Raw genomic sequence first — 15,778 nt, 5'->3', positions numbered from 1 at the left:
CTCTTGTATTCCTATACACTAACAACAAAAGAGCAGAGAGAGAAATTAAGGAAATTCTCCCATTTACCACTGCAACAAAAAGAATAAAATACCTAGGAATAAGCCTACCTAAGGAGACAAAAGACCTATATGCAGAAAACTATAAGACACTGATGAAAGAAATCAAAGACGGTACAAACAGATGGAGTGACATACCGTGTTCTTGGATTGGAAGAATCAACATTGTGAAAATTACTGTACTACCCAAAGCAATCTACAGATTCAATGCATTCCCGATCAAATTACCAATGGCATGTTTCACAGAACTAGAACAAGAAGTTTTACGATTTGTATGGAAACACAAAAGACCCCAAATAGCCAAAGCAATCTTGAGAAGGAAAAACGGAGCTGGTGGAATCAGGCTCCCTGACTTCAAACTATACTACAAGGCTACAGTGATCAAGACAGTATGGTACTGGCACAAAAACAGAAATGTAGATCAATGGAACAGAAGAGAGAGCCCAGAGATAAACCCATGCACATATGGGCCCCTTATCTTTGACAAAGGAGGCAACAATATACAATGGAGAAAAGACAGCCTCTTCAATAAGTGGTGCTGGGAACATTGGACAGCTACGTGTAAAAGAATGAAATTAGAACACTTCCTAATACCATACACAAAAATAAACTCAAAATGGATTAAAGGCCTAAATGTAAGGCCAGACACTGTAAAACTCTTAGAGGAAAACACAGGCAGAACACTCTAGGACATACATCAAAGCAAGATCCATTTTGACCCACCTCCTAGAATCATGGAAATAAAATAAAAAATAAACAAATGGGACCTAATGAAACTTAAAAGCTTTTGCAGAGCAAAAGAAACCATAAACAAGATAAGAACACAATCCTCAGAATGGGAGAAAATACTTGCCAACAAAGCAACAGACAAAGGATTAACCTCCAAAATATACAAGCAGCTCAAGCAGCTTAATACCCAAAAAGCAAATAACCCAATCCATAAATGGGCAGAAGACCTAAATAGACAGTTCTCCAAAGAAGACCTGCAGATGGCTAACAGACACATGCAAAGATGCTCAACATCACTAATCATTAGAGAAATGCAAGTCAAAGCCACAATGAGGTATCAGCTCACACTGGTCAGAATGGCCATCATCAAAAAATCTAGAAAACCATAAATGCTGGAGAGGGTGTGGAGAAAAGGGAACCCTCCTGTACTGTTGGCGGGAATGTAAATTGGTACAGCCACTATGGAAAACAATTTGGAGGTTCATTAAAAAACTAAAAATAGAACCACCATATGACCCAGCAATCCCACTCCTGAGCATATACCCATAGAAAATCATAATCCACAAAGAAACATGTACCATAATGTTCATTGCAGCACTATTTACAATAGCCAGGACATGGAAGCAACCTAAATGCCCATCAACAGATGAATGGATAAAGAAGATGTGGCACATATATACAATGGAATATTACTCAGCCATAAAAAGGAATGATATTGAGTTATTTGTAGTGAGGTGGATGGACCTAGAGTCTGTCATACAGAGTGAAGTAAGCCAGAAAGAGAAAAACAAATACCGTATGCTAACTCATATATATGGAATCTTAAAAAAATGGTACTGATGAACCCAGTGACAGGGCAAGAATAAAGATGCAGATGCAGAGAATGGACTTGAGGACACGGGGTTGGGGGGAGAGGCGGATGAAGGGGAAGCCAGGACTAAGTGAGATAGTAGCATTGACATATAAACGCTACCAAATGTAAAATAGATAGCTAGTGGGAAGCTGCTGCTTAGCACAGGCAGGTCAACTTGATGGTGGGTGATGAGTTAGCAGGTTGGGATAGGGAAGGTGGGAAGGGGTTGCTGGAGGGAGGGCATACGGGGATATATGTATAAACACAGCTGATTCACTTTGTTGTACAGCAAAAACTGGCACAACAGTGTAAAGCAATTATATTCCAATAAAGAGCTTAAAAAAAAATCCAACCCATCCATCAACGTCTGGCATAAACCACCTCTTTCCTAAAAACCTTTCCTCATCTCTGGAAAGTCATTCAACTAACATATGTTGAGTATCTGCATAAGCAAATGCAGAGTACTAGGTGCTGAGAATATGAAAATGAGTGTCAGGTGGTCCTGGCCTCGGGTAGTACCTAACTCTGTGAGGGGATCAGGCACATGAGCAGATAAATGTAAGACAGCATGCTAAGCACACTGATAGATATCTACTGAGCACTCCGAGAGTACAGAGGAGGAAGACCTAACTCAACCGTAGACTGGTGAATTAGAGAAGACTTCCTGGAGGAGGTTTAAGCAGGAGTAAGCCAGATTGGAGGGTGGGATGGTGGAGAGTGTGACAGAGCTGGACAACAGCCCGGGTGGAGGAGGAGAGGTGCGATTATAAGCAGCTCATTATTGCTGGAGGGGAAGTGGAAAACCAGTGACACTGAGTGTTGAGGCTTGAGAACCGGCCAAGGGCTAAACCAGAGATTCCTAGACCTCATAAAGGGTTACATATACGTGTGGCTGTTGAGTCCCCTTAATCTCTTTTGACTTAGACCAGTCCCCTCATATTTTGTTTTTATTTATGTTTTTCATGACACTGAATTTTTGAGGAGTTCCAGCCAGTTTTTTAGCTCATCTCTCCCGCTTGGCTGCTCATTGGAATCACCTGGGGACGTTTCACAAGCCATTGATGCCTGAGTCCCACTTTAAATGGCCTGTGGCGGGGCCCGGGTGTGGGAATTTTTAAGAGTTCTCCAGATAATTCTGATATGAACCCAAGGTGGAGAAAAAGTCATGAAACGGAGTTAAGGCTTGTTTCTGAGGGAACCTTGGCAGGAGTTGGAGACTGATGGGATGCGTGGCCAAGTGGAAGGGTCAGTTTGATTCCCAGGTTTATATCTTGGTGACAAGGCAGAATCATGGTGCCACCAGCTACAGTAAAGAATCAGAGCTGGGGGAAGAAGATGAGTGTGGTTGTGACTACAAAGTACCTGTGGGACATCCAGATAGAACTGTCCAGCAGGTAGTGAGAGATAATTAAGATATACAGCACCGGATGTGCATCAGCTGGTGGCATGAATGCATATGATAATTTTGAGCCAAAGTAAATGAGATGATTCTGGGAGAAAATCAGACCTTTGAGGGTATTTGCTGTGTGTGTGTGTGTGTGTGTGTGAGAGAGAGAGAGAGAGAGAAAGGAATGTGCCAAAATGTTACCAATTTTTCTGTTTAGGAGAGGGATACATGAGAGTTCTTACACTATTCTTTCACATTTATTTGTAGACAAACACTATGAGAATGAAAAGGAGGAGGAGAAGCAGGGAAAAGAGACAAACTAATGAGACTTTGACCCAAGACCAAAGCAGTAGGTTTGGGGAGGAAGGTTGGAGCCAAGAGACTTACAGAAATATTGGGAATCTGTCCCAGACACCTGGAGTGAAGTTAGGGAAGCAGGCCCGTCAGGATTTCCACTCCTGGTCAATGATTATGTGATGTCCTTTCAGCATGCGAAGAGCGGCAATGATCACAATAACAGAGCCCTTAACTTACTACCCACGGAGGCAGAGAGCCTTGGAGTGGCTTTGAAGGAATGAGTTCAGCTCTTCTGAGGCTCTTTTCTGACAACAAGGAGATTGGAGCAGACGTCCTCCGAGGTCCTGTTTAACCTTCTCCAAATGCATAGTCACAGTGGCGCTTCCTTACTGCTGCTCCTTGGAGCCATCTGAGCTAAACATCTGCCATTTCATTCTCTCAGCCCTGATTTATTTCTCCAGCCCTTTTTGGCCATCCTCTCTTGAGAGCCTGTGCCTGACCAGACGCGGTCCTCGTTGAACTCTGCTCCATAAGTGGAGCTGTGATAGCTGCTGGCTCCTGACCCGGCTGCCCCTTGACCTAACATCAGGGCTTCTTCCCAGACTCTTGGATATTGCTTTCTATTAGTAACTCTTCTGATTTTCTCCTTGTGATAAAGCTAGCACACACTTATGATAGAAAAGTGGAAAATTTGGGAAATTATATGGAAGAAAATTTAAATTACTCACAATTCTACCATTTCCTGATAGCCGCTATTAAAAATTTTTCTGAATGCATATGTGGGTATATGCGTTGCATAGCTGATCTCTTACCATATACATAATTTTGTATTCTGATTTCTTAACTTAATAACATATCTCAAGTACTCTCTCATAGGGGAATGGAACAGATCGCCATTCTGTAATTTTTTCTGCAGAGTTTTACAAGCGTCAGATGTCATTTTGGAACCTCATTTTTCACAGCTCTCAATATAATGAAACACATGTTTTTGAGAAATGTAATATTAAAATTCAATGTTTAAACATGTTTATCATTATATGGTAATGATATAATTATCTCCTTATATAATTAAAAGATTCACTGTTTTCTTTTGTGTGTGTGGCTGGGAACATTTGAATGAAGAAGGGTCCCTACATTCTTCCTCATCTTTTTTTTTTTTAATATTTATTTATTTAGGCTGCGCCAGGTCTGAGTTGCAGCATGCAGGATATTTAGTTGCGGCATGCAGACTTCTTAGTTGTGTCATGCATGTGGGATTTAGTTCCCCAACCAGGGATTGAACCTGGGCCTCCTGCATTGGGAGCACGGAGTCTTACCAACTGGACCACCAGGGAAGTCCCTCACTGTTTTCATATAAAGTGTTTTCCAAGCGATTTGGCAACTCTGCCCATTTCTTCTGGTTCTGATGTAAGCCTGGCATATTACATCATCACGGGTACTGGGGAAACAACAGGATAGGGAATGGACAAGAGAAAGAAATAGATTTAGAATTTCTCAGTTTGTGGTACCATATCATTAATGGTGGATCTGTGACAGGCTGGGAGCAAAATCCCAACTGCCACTTACGAGGTATTGGGAGCAAAAGCAGGGTACTGGGTGTGATCCCTGCACACAGAACTACTAAGGGGGTAGGCAGACCACCTAAGCCACCCCTGTGGTCAGACCCATGGATCCGCCCCTACCCTCAGTCCATTTAAGGGACCAGCTCACACCACCGGCCACCCCTACCCAGGGAGCGAGCAAGGGCACCTGTAACTTGTTTTCATTCCCTCATGTTGCGGCATTAGTCCCAATAAAGCCTTGCCTGAATTTCTCATCTAGCACTTATCAATTTCTATTGATTAAGGAGTCCAAGAACCCTGGTCGGTAACAGATCCATAGAACCTCTTCTGGGTGGTGTTGCTGGAATTTGTAGGGTGTGCGTGTGTGGTGAGTGAGTAGCAGGGGAGAGCCAAGTGGGAGGAGTAAGGAAATGAATTAAAAACGATAGGTGTGGAGACACATATGGTAACTGCTTTGGAGATTCCGTCTCTTCCTTTCTTACTAATGCCAAATAATAAGATCTAATTTTCATGTACTATGTATGTGTATGTATGTATATGACAGAAGGGGTGGGGGAGACATACAAGGTGGGGATACATTCTAGAGGTTTTTTTTTAAAAAAACCAACAGAACTAATCACAAGCGTTTCCTAATGTCATCAGGTTAATTACATTAAAATATCATAACAGTTGCCGATGGATATTCTCTAATGTCTCCAAGTATGTACCTGAATCATTCACCAATTGAAGCATCTATTATTTTCATCCAAGAAGTTCAAGCCACTTAATTCATTCTTATGGTCCCCCTGGGAAGGGAGGAGAAAAAAGAAATTACTTTCCACCCTTTCTTTTATATATGTCTATATACACTTTCTATTATGCACTTATCTTTACAGAAAAGGAAACCCCATAAACCAAGTACATCTCTCGAAATCACTTCTAATCCTCACCAGAATGTGCACATTCAGCTGAAATTGTTGCCTGCATACTTCTTGTCTTCCTGCATTTTTTCCAGATATACACATTTCAATGACCATCATACTTACTATTTTTAATGGCTATATGATATTCCATTTTATTGAAGTGCCATCATTTATCCAACCATATCTTCATTGTAAGAGCTTTAGGAGTTGTTTCTAAATTATTTTAAGCATCATGAGTAATACTATGAATGCAGTATTGTGCAAATATTTTTTTCCTTTTGGATTCTTTACTTGAGTCTGATGCAGGCTTTTATTATTTCACTTTCGCTATACTATAAATATATAATAGAATCTCTAGGCTGCTTGATTGGCATTTACCTAATTTCCATCTGTAACTCAGAATTAGTTTATCTAATTTCTTTCGATGGTTTCTATTTTCCTGTGCATAAAAGCCTATTCTTATCCTTTTCTACTCTGACCAATTGCAAGTAGAAGCTGATGCTTAGCCACATAACTTTTTATTAGATCTAGAGTCTTTAGGAATGTAAATTTCTACGAATCATATTTGTCATGAGTCATTTTCACATTCCATGGTCTGCCTTTTTTAAACTTTGTTCAGTTACATTATTTTATATGATGTATTTTTAGATGTTAAGAAGGGATTGTAGAAGAATCTACTCACGGACTCTTTCCCAACGATTTCTATTGCCCTTGGAAACCTCCATATCACCCCTGCAATTTCTAACACCTGAACCTTCTAGTATTAGGAAAAAAGCATTGGCTCAAAGTTGAAGTGGGGCCTGGCACATCCAGGAACGTGGGCCCCTCCATAGGAGATGTGGCTGAGAGCTGAGCTGTCAGTCCCCAGGGATACTGCTACAAACACTCTGCTTTCCCACTTCCCTCTTTGTTCCAAAATAGTCGTTGTGATATCTCAGAACTAAATCTCTGGCTGTCCCTTCCACTGTGTGTTTAGGGACCAGAACTGATTATTCCCAGAGCTGCCTGTGGGTTACAGGGAGAAAGGAGCAAGGACTGCGTATTTCCGTGACTCAGACATGCTTGCTCCAGGCAACAGCAAAGACACACTTGTCTCCCTTCCCTGATCCTGAGCCTGATTTCCCGGCTTGAGGCTAGAGGTGTGAGACAGATCCTGGCTCCAAACAGAAGGTTATCTTTATGGTCTTTTGAGTGTGACTCGGGGTGTGTGTGTTGCCTGTCTCTCCGTGTTCCCCGTTGCATGCTCTGCTGTGTAGCAACCCCTCTTGCACGTCCTTGTTGGAATATGGAGTAGAGACGTTCGGTTGAACGCTTTGTCCCAGCCGCAGTGAGCACGGAGGGTGTTCACCCTCAACCTGAGTCTGCTGAACCTCATTCCCAGACTCAGTCATCCTGCTCAGCTCTGCTCAGCCTGAACGCAGCAGGTTATCGCTGCTGGAACTGAGCTCTAATTCTGCTGAGGTGTCAATAACACTACCTGGGATGAGAACTCACAGTGATGCTGGAAAGACGGGGAGGTCCAGGTGGGCTTGAGAATGGGAGTTGGGGGTGGGGCAGGAGTGTGGGAACTACCAGACAATTGTTTACCACTGCATTTCAAAAAGGGCACATGCTAAAGCTTTAAGATAAAGGGATGCAATTTTTTAAAAAAACTGAAAAGGAAAATGCTATTGAGAGCTCTGAAACTCATATTAACAGTCTGAATTGGAGGGCTGCAAAAGCCCGTATTGAGGAGGTGGTGAGAGAAAGCTGTTCACACATAAGCAGAGCGCGAAATCTCAAGAACAAGAAAAAGGAGGACAAGATTGGGTCAAACACTGTGTAGAGAAAGAGTCTAAGAGGGCAGGGGAAAGCGAGGGGCAGGACATGGCTGTTACTGGCAGGGCCGAACCTAGACAATGTGGTGCATGCAGCCTAACCCCACCGAGAGCTCTCTAAATACCCCAAGTACCGATCCATGGTATGCACACCATTCGATAGAGAATCCATCCTCTCTTCACCCCACAGCTGGGGACTTGGCCATCATCATCCCTTATTGGAATTATCTGAACAGCTCCCCTTGCCCAGAAAACTCTTTCCTTCTCCATCACTTCCTCTGAGGAAAGTTTTGACTCACCCTTCACGTTTCAACTTGGCCTTCACTTCCCAAGGAAATGCACCTACACCCCAAACTTCTGTCCCACTAGATTGGGGAAGATTTCCCTATCGTGTGATTCCCTAGTTCCCCCTCTTTCCTTATTCACCAACTATACTTGCTACTATCACTTATTCTATTATTCAGCCCTTCATTGGAGGTAAACTCTGCCAGGGCAAAGAAACAGTAGCATTTTTCTTTCTCTTTTTTCTTTTCTCTGTGGCTTTCAGGACCTTAGTTCCCTGACTAGGGATTGAACCCAGGCCCCAGCAGTGAAAGCACCAAGTTCTAACCACTGGACCACCAGGGAATTCCCACGATAGCCTTTTTCATCATTCTGTTATCAGGGCGTACCGCATTGTCAAGTATATTGTAGCACTCAATAAATAGTTGTTGAATGAATCAATTCTACTCTCTAGCACCCATTGGCAATTCTCCCTTTTATCAAAATCTTTTCTCAGCTAACTTTCAATTTGTAAAATATTTAGATATTTAGATTTAGATATAAAAGAACTGTGAAAGTCAAGTGCATAATTTGTCCGTTTGTACTGTCCAACCAGCCAGTGAGATATTTCTCTGCAAAGGATCTGCTCAGAGTTCCTCAAATCACATGTATATGCTGGGGTCATGTGTTTTGCTTTACAAAATAGAGAAACAGTGAGTGGGGTGGTTGACAGCTGTCTCTGGGGCTGGACTACTGGGTTTCAGTCCCACTTTCCAGCTGTGTAACGTTGAGCAAGTTATTTAATTTCCCATGACTCAATTTTCCATCTGTAAAATAGGTATAAAATTATGCCTGCTTCATAAGCTTTTAAATATCTTCAGCATGGTGCCTGAAAACATTTAAAGACTGAGTAAGCACCCAGGAAGTTATCATTATAGCTTCCAAAGGCCTTTCTCTACATGCACTCCAGTTTGTTAATATATCTTCTAAAGTATAACCAGTCAGAGTTAAACCCCAAACTCTATTTAGTCTGACCAGGGCAAAAAGTGCAAGGGGCTAGCACCAACCAAGAGCTAGACATTGGGTTGGCCAAAAAGTTCGTTTGGGTTTTTCCATAAGATATTACAGAAAAACCCGAATGAACTTTTTGGCTAACCCAATATTTTACCTATTATAATACATTCTAAGACTACACGGTTTTTTGGTTTTTAGCAGCCTGTTTTTCAGCATACTGTTGAGTTATACTGACCTTGCATTAAATAAAACCTTCAGACCTTTTTGTGTGAATTTCTGTCCTAATATCACTTACCCTTCCTATCTCTGGGCAGTTGATTTTTTAAAAATTAATTAATTAACTAATTAATCTGGCTGTGTTGGGTCTTTGTTGCTGCATGTGGGCTTTCTCTAGGTGAGGTGAGCGGGGGCTTCATTGTAGTGTGAGGACTTCTCATTGAAGTGGCTTCTCTTGTTGTGGAGCACGGGCTCTTGAGCACTCGGGCTTCAGTAGTTGTGGCTCGAGGGCTCTAGAGCACAGGCTCAGTAGTTGTGATGCAAGGGCTTAGTTACTCCTCGGCCTGTAGGAATCTTCCCAGACCAGGGGTTGAATCAGTGTCCCCTGCATTGGCAGGTGGATTCTTAACCACTGCACCACCAGGGAAGTACCAGTTGATTTTTTTAAAAATCAAATACGGAACTTTTAAATTGTTCTTAGTTTTAATTTTGTTGGTTTGGGCCCAGTGTCTTAGCTCATACAGATCATTTTCAAGTTTGATGACATTCTACCATATTTGTTATCATTCTTAGATCTGTATCATCTGTAGGTTTAAGTACGTGTTTTAAAGTTATGTTTAGATCATCCATAAAGTTGTTGACCAGAAAAAGACCTAGGGCAAACTCAACAGAACTTTAGTGAAGTCTCTGTAAATCAAGGACCAGCAGCATTCTTTATATGTAATCCATTCAGGCTACAAGTTTCCATTTCATCTACAACCATTCTATAAAGATGTCAAAAATGACCACTTCTTAATAAAGATGTCTGTGGGGACTTCCCTGGTGGTCCAGCGGTTAGGATTCCATGCTTCCACTACAGGGGGCGCAGGTTCCCCTGGTCAGGGAACTAAGATCCTGCATGCCACATGGCATGGCCGAAAAATAGGAAAAAAAAAAAAAAAAAAAAAAGATGTCTGTGAGAATTGGGCTTTAAGGACGCTTGCTGAGGTGCTGTTTGTAAAAGCGAAAAAATAGAAAACAACCTTAATATCCAATGAGTCATTGATTAACTAATACATTTTTGTACAAACTTTTGATGGATTATTCTTTGTCATTACAGAATTAAAAATAGAATTCTGCAGATTCATGGCTTCCAAGCTTATTTTTAGCCATAGAGATTGTAGAAATTTGGTGGATTTTTCTCTCTAGCTTTTATTCCCTCTTCTAATAATGTCACTCTGACTTTCTTGCGGGAAAATTTCCCTTTCTCACTGGGTACTTTTAGTGAAACTATCTAATAAGGTATCTTTTGCTCCCCTAGCCAGAGGGTGTATACCTGGCCCAGCCTTGGACAGCTGGGCTGGCTGTGTCTTCTAGCAAATAAAGGACCAAAGAAAAGTTGAAACTGATGCATCACAGCAGTCATGCCCTAATCCAAATGGCTATTAATTCCTGCTGCCAGGAGCCCAGAGCTCCCCTGGCTCCTGCCTTTTCTGATTCTGATTTTTCACCTATGCTTTTTATTTGGTGAACTACCCGTAACTTTCTAATGAATTGCATTTTTGCTTAAGTTATCCAGTTTCTGTTGCTTACCATCAAAAATTCTAACTCCAGAACCCTTAAAAAAAAAAAAGACATTTAAAAAATCCCAATACGTAAAACAAGAATGCTTTTGGGTATGGGAGGTTTACCCAATTGGCGTCCCCTTGCCTGTACAATAAACTGATAAGGCTCTAAGTGTAAAACAAGTCATCTTTCATGGATGTAAAATCTTCTCTCTTTGTTGATATAAAATGTGACGTTTTCTTCTGTCTCTATATCCTACAAGTCCTTTTCACTGTTTGTTTTGTGTTTTGTTCTCTTTCATGTAGATGCTTTTCTTAAAGATCTGATTGGCTGTTAGTTTATATTTAAAAACAACTCACTAAAATGATTATCAGAAATGTAAATGGGCAGGGCTTGTACCCAATTGTCCTGTTTTTAACTCTACTCCCTACATCTGAAGTTCTTAGTGCCTTTGATTCCTGAGCCTTTCTGGGCTTCTGCTGCCCAAATGATCTTGCTTTCATTGGCATCTTCTTGTGTAAGCACCTGCTTTCAGCTTATTTTTCTCTGCCAAATCAGTTACCACTCACCCTTTTATTTTTCATCTTCCAAACATTTGCTGTCATTACTGGTCCTCTTATCTCCTCTCCTAATCTCTGAATCCTTATGAATTTTTATCTTTCTTGTTCCGTTAGTGGAATTTTAGTGTTTTTCAGTGGGAAGGAAGCGGAGATAATAGTTGGTGGTTATTAAACTAGAAAACTTTATCTACCTTTTTTATAATAACTATGTTTTGTTGTTACACTAAAAGCAAATAAAGGTATTTTTAACTCTAAAGTTAGCAATCTTTACAACAATCTCATGTTGTCCACCAATCATCTACAAATCTATTAATTGATTCAAAAAGGAAAGAAAGATGGTTACTATGATTTTTTCTTAACAAATTCATACTGGCTCCAACTGTTCACTTGATTACTTTCTAGGTGTTCACAGCAAGCAACCCTGTTTAACCAGGGGATTCTATTAATTGTAAATATTCACCACCAAGCTGATAATTAGCAGAACCTACTTTTTCCTTTCATACAAGGTCAACCCAGTTTCAAGTCCTCTCTAGTTTCTTGTGAATTTTTAAATTTTATTGATACTTTGCAATCCGTTTTCCAAGTCTTCTTAGCATCTTAGGAAGAAATTTGTCTAGACCTGGGGGGTTTTAATAATTAATTTTTAATAAATTTAAAAATTTAATGTATTAAAATAATTAACTTTAATAAATTCCTTTGCCTACCTTAGGCTTTAATTCTCTCTTTGCAATGTTTGTTCTAAATCCTTCCCATTTAAGGACTATAGTAGACTTCTCTGGGGGGAATGGAGTGGGACCACCTAGCATCCAAACACCCTTCATCTGAGGGAAACCAAAAGATTTTGGAGACAGAGCTCCACCTCCCACTGTGGAAACCAAAGGGGACAGCTCTCCTGTTCTCTACCACAGGTATTAGCATGTGATCTAGGTTAGGTGAGTGAGATGCTACTGCCTAGGATTTTTATTATCGAGGGAGGAATGTGAAGATACAGAAGGTGAGAGTTTTTTGGTTGCAATACTAGAGGAGTTTAAAGTACAGATGTGTGGAGGGGTATCCTTTGTCTGTGACACTAAGAGTGTCAGCAGCCAGTGGTGGTACCAACATTGGTGGCCTTATTTTAGTGGCACGATCTTGATTGTATTTGAATGCCTAATCTGTTGTTTCCTGGCTGGGTTTTGGTCGTGAGCTACCCATTGACTCTGTGATTCTATACAATTCCAATGAATTTCTTTTCTGCCTGAGTTAGCCAGAGTTAGTTTATGTTATCTGGACCAAGAACCTTGACTAGTACAGAGTAATTGGTGCTGAGTGATGGTTGCAGGCAACAGAACCTTGGGGAAATGGATGGGAGAGGGAATCTGCTAGCTGATTACTTAAGACCAAGAGTAGTAAATATTCTGTCAGTATATAGGAATATGTCCATGACATATGAGGGTGAGTCAAAAATTATCCTCACTCTGGCTGTAGAATTTATTTTAACTTTTAGAAAAGACAAATACAGTATTTTTTAACATCATCTCCTTGCTTTTCAATACACTTTGTCCATCTGTCAACAAGCTTTTGTATTCCCTCATTAAAAAATGTTTTAGGCTGAGCTACGAGCCACGAATGCATCACTGTCTTCACTTCATCAGAAGTGAATCTTCGTCCTCGCAGGGTTGCTTTCAGGGGACCAAACAGGTGAAAGTCCAATGGAGAAGATCAGGACTATAGGTGACCTTCTTTGAGACAAAACGCTTTCTCCATACTGCACACAAAGTCTTTGATAAATAATGGCACCAGGTATACCCTCAGACCACAAAAAACAAATCACTGCACGTTGCTCTTCTTTTGTGCAAATCACAAGTGGGGCATCCAGTTTTACTCACACCACAGTTACAAATGAACTGATGTAACACGTTCACACCTGCACAACAGTGACTGGGGAGACAGTAGCCTTGAACAGAAAGCACTGCTAAGACAGTGCAGCCAACAGAAGTTTTAATATAACCGGAGTGCGGAAAATTTTTGACTCACCCTCACACAATGGTAAAAAAGTTAAAAGATAAAAGTGTCTGATTGCTGCTCATTAGGAAAGCCCAAAAGAATTAAAGGACTGCAGGGTGGTGTCACTTCTGTTGGATCTAGTTTGCTTAAACAAAAATAAATAAGTTCAAATCCTTAAATTTTCAGGTCATAATGCAAATTGTAACATTTTCTAAGACTGCGCAAAAAAGAAACTCATTTCTTACAGCTGCAGGACAGAGATAATGGAAAGCCAAACTCCATGAGTTGTCAAATTACAATCGACTGAATTCACATAAGAGCCTCATCACATCTCTTATGTGAAGGTTAGGACATTGATCAGGAAAGTGCTGCACTTCAAGAACTACAGTGGGGATATAAGTGAATATCTGAAGAACACGGGGAACCCTGTACCCCTAAACCTCACTGAGCCTCCATCACCAGCCCAAACAGAATCTGTCCCACGTCTAATGAGGCTATTACTACTTTACATGAAGATCCACCAAAGGGAGACCTTGCAGAAGGAAGCCAATTATCCTTATGCTCTACTCCCTTCACTCCTCATTACCTCCAAACATTTGACTAAAATTAGGTACCAGTACACCCAGGGGGGCCAATTATAAAGTATAACCTGGGATTAGTGATCAGTACATACTGTGGACAAGGTGCACACACATACATGCATCCACCCACCAAGATTTGCTAATTTACATGAAAATGGGGGAAACACATATGGGGATGGTTTTTCTAAGGAGGAAAAAACAAAATTTTAGATTCAGGCTAAATTTATCGACAAGGGAGTATTGGCTAGAAATTTGAATTGAACATCTTGTCTTGAGTAGTTGGAAGTGTTTCTAAATATTTTCTTGGTGGGTTGCCTAAAACCTAGTCACAATAGAGAATGCTAAACAAAGCTGAGGCACAATGTGGTATAATGTTGAGGAAGAAATTCAGAGACATTGGAAGATAGAAATATTGAAGGGCATTTATCATGTCCTCTTTCTATGTCTCTAAGGTGGCCCAGAAAATGCTCATGAAAGAAATCTTTGAGAGTGCTTTAGTGGCTATTCTAAGTAGGCCAGGAATGCCTCTGATATGCTACAGCCAAAAAACTCCCTCCCCCCTTATTTCAATTACAGTGGACAGATCTTAGCTCAGCAGAGGCTGTATGTTGGCACTTAATTGCCAGTGATATGGGGACATGATTTCCATCTGGGATACAAGGTCAGTGTGATAATCAGAAGTTTCAGACCTTCACAGTTTTTTTTTTTTTCATCATGGGTCCTCAGTACCAAAATAAATATTAGCAATTAGCCACTGGGATCCCATTTGATTTATTTTTTATTTTTTTAATTAATTAATTTGTTTAGGCTGCACTGGGTGTTTGTTGCTGCATGCAGGTTTTTTGTAGTTGCAGGGAGCGGGAGCTACTCTTCATTGTGGTGGGCAGGGTTCTCAGTGTGGTGGCTTCTCTTGTTGCAGAGTATAGGCTCTAGGCATGCAGGCTTCAGTAGTTGTGGCACTCTCAGTAGTTGTGGCACACGGGCTTAGTTCCTCCGTGGCATGTGGGATCTTCCCAGGCCAGGGATCGAACCCCTGTCCCCTGCATGGGCAGGAAGATTCTTAACCACTGTGCCACTAGGGAAGTCCCCCATTTGATTTAAAATATATTTTTAAAAATAAATAATTCAAAAATTTAAAAACCAAACTCCAATCAAAAACATTTGATCCGGGTGGAGGCTTTACAGTGGTCACCAGCTTTGGGGTGTAGAGCTGCTCTGTGCCCCTCAGCCCTGATCCTTTCAGTGCACCGCTCCTGTGCCAGCCTACCTTGCTTCTTGGTGCCACCACCACCACCACCACCTTCAGGGGGGTCAACCTCAACAGCAGGAATAGCTCCCAGGTTTTGTGGCCTCCAGGTGGCAGATCCAACTTTTCATTAGGTTTTGATGAACCAACAGAACAACCTGTGAGGAGGAACAAAATGGCCTCTAACATCTTTGGGACACCTGAAAATGCCCCTTCCTGGGGCAAGTTGGCAGGTGCCACGTCTAGTGGTGGCAGGGAAGATTCTAAGCCACCTGGACCCCAGGGAAGGAACTCTTCTGAAGCAAACTCTGGAGACTTCTTAGATCTGAAGGGAGAAGGTGATGTTCATGAAAACATGGACACAGACTTGCAGGCCAGCCTGGGGCAGAGCAAAGAGAAGCCCATGCCTGTCACCCCTGTGCCCAGCCCGGTGACACCGTTCCCCGTGCCATCCCAGAGAAACCCTCTGGTGGCAAGTCCAGCCGGTTCGCTCTATCTGCCCTGAACTCTGTCGTTTTGTTTCTTTGTTTTCTCGATGCTCGTGAACTGTACAGCTTGAGCCTGACTGTACATCTTTTGGATTTGTTTCATTAAAAAGGAAGCACTTCGGGCTTCCCTGGTAGCACAGTAGTTAAGAATCCACCTGCCAATGCAGGGGACAGGGGTTCCGAGCCCTGGCCTGGGAAGATCCCACATGCCACGGAGCAACTAAGCCCATGAGCCACCACTACTGAGCCCATGTGCCACAACTACTGAAGTCTGTGC

General features: G+C 41.6%; 1 protein-coding gene across 1 annotated transcript in view; it reads left to right on the top strand.

Annotated features, from left to right (window-relative positions):
- LOC130857691 (jupiter microtubule associated homolog 1-like) overlaps positions 1–15,518 on the top strand; it is a 44,909-nt gene extending 29,391 nt beyond the window's left edge. The window contains exon 2 of the mRNA XM_057743399.1: positions 15,011–15,518. Coding sequence (XP_057599382.1) covers positions 15,011–15,518 — 508 coding nt within the window. The remainder of the gene's footprint in view (positions 1–15,010) is intronic.
- Positions 15,519–15,778: the final 260 nt, after the last annotated feature.

Source organism: Hippopotamus amphibius, chromosome 7 (assembly GCF_030028045.1).
Source record: "Hippopotamus amphibius kiboko isolate mHipAmp2 chromosome 7, mHipAmp2.hap2, whole genome shotgun sequence".
Lineage (NCBI taxonomy): Eukaryota > Metazoa > Chordata > Mammalia > Artiodactyla > Hippopotamidae > Hippopotamus > Hippopotamus amphibius.
The sequence above is the reverse complement of the archived record's forward strand: the minus strand, read 5'-3'. Positions and strand labels throughout refer to the sequence as shown.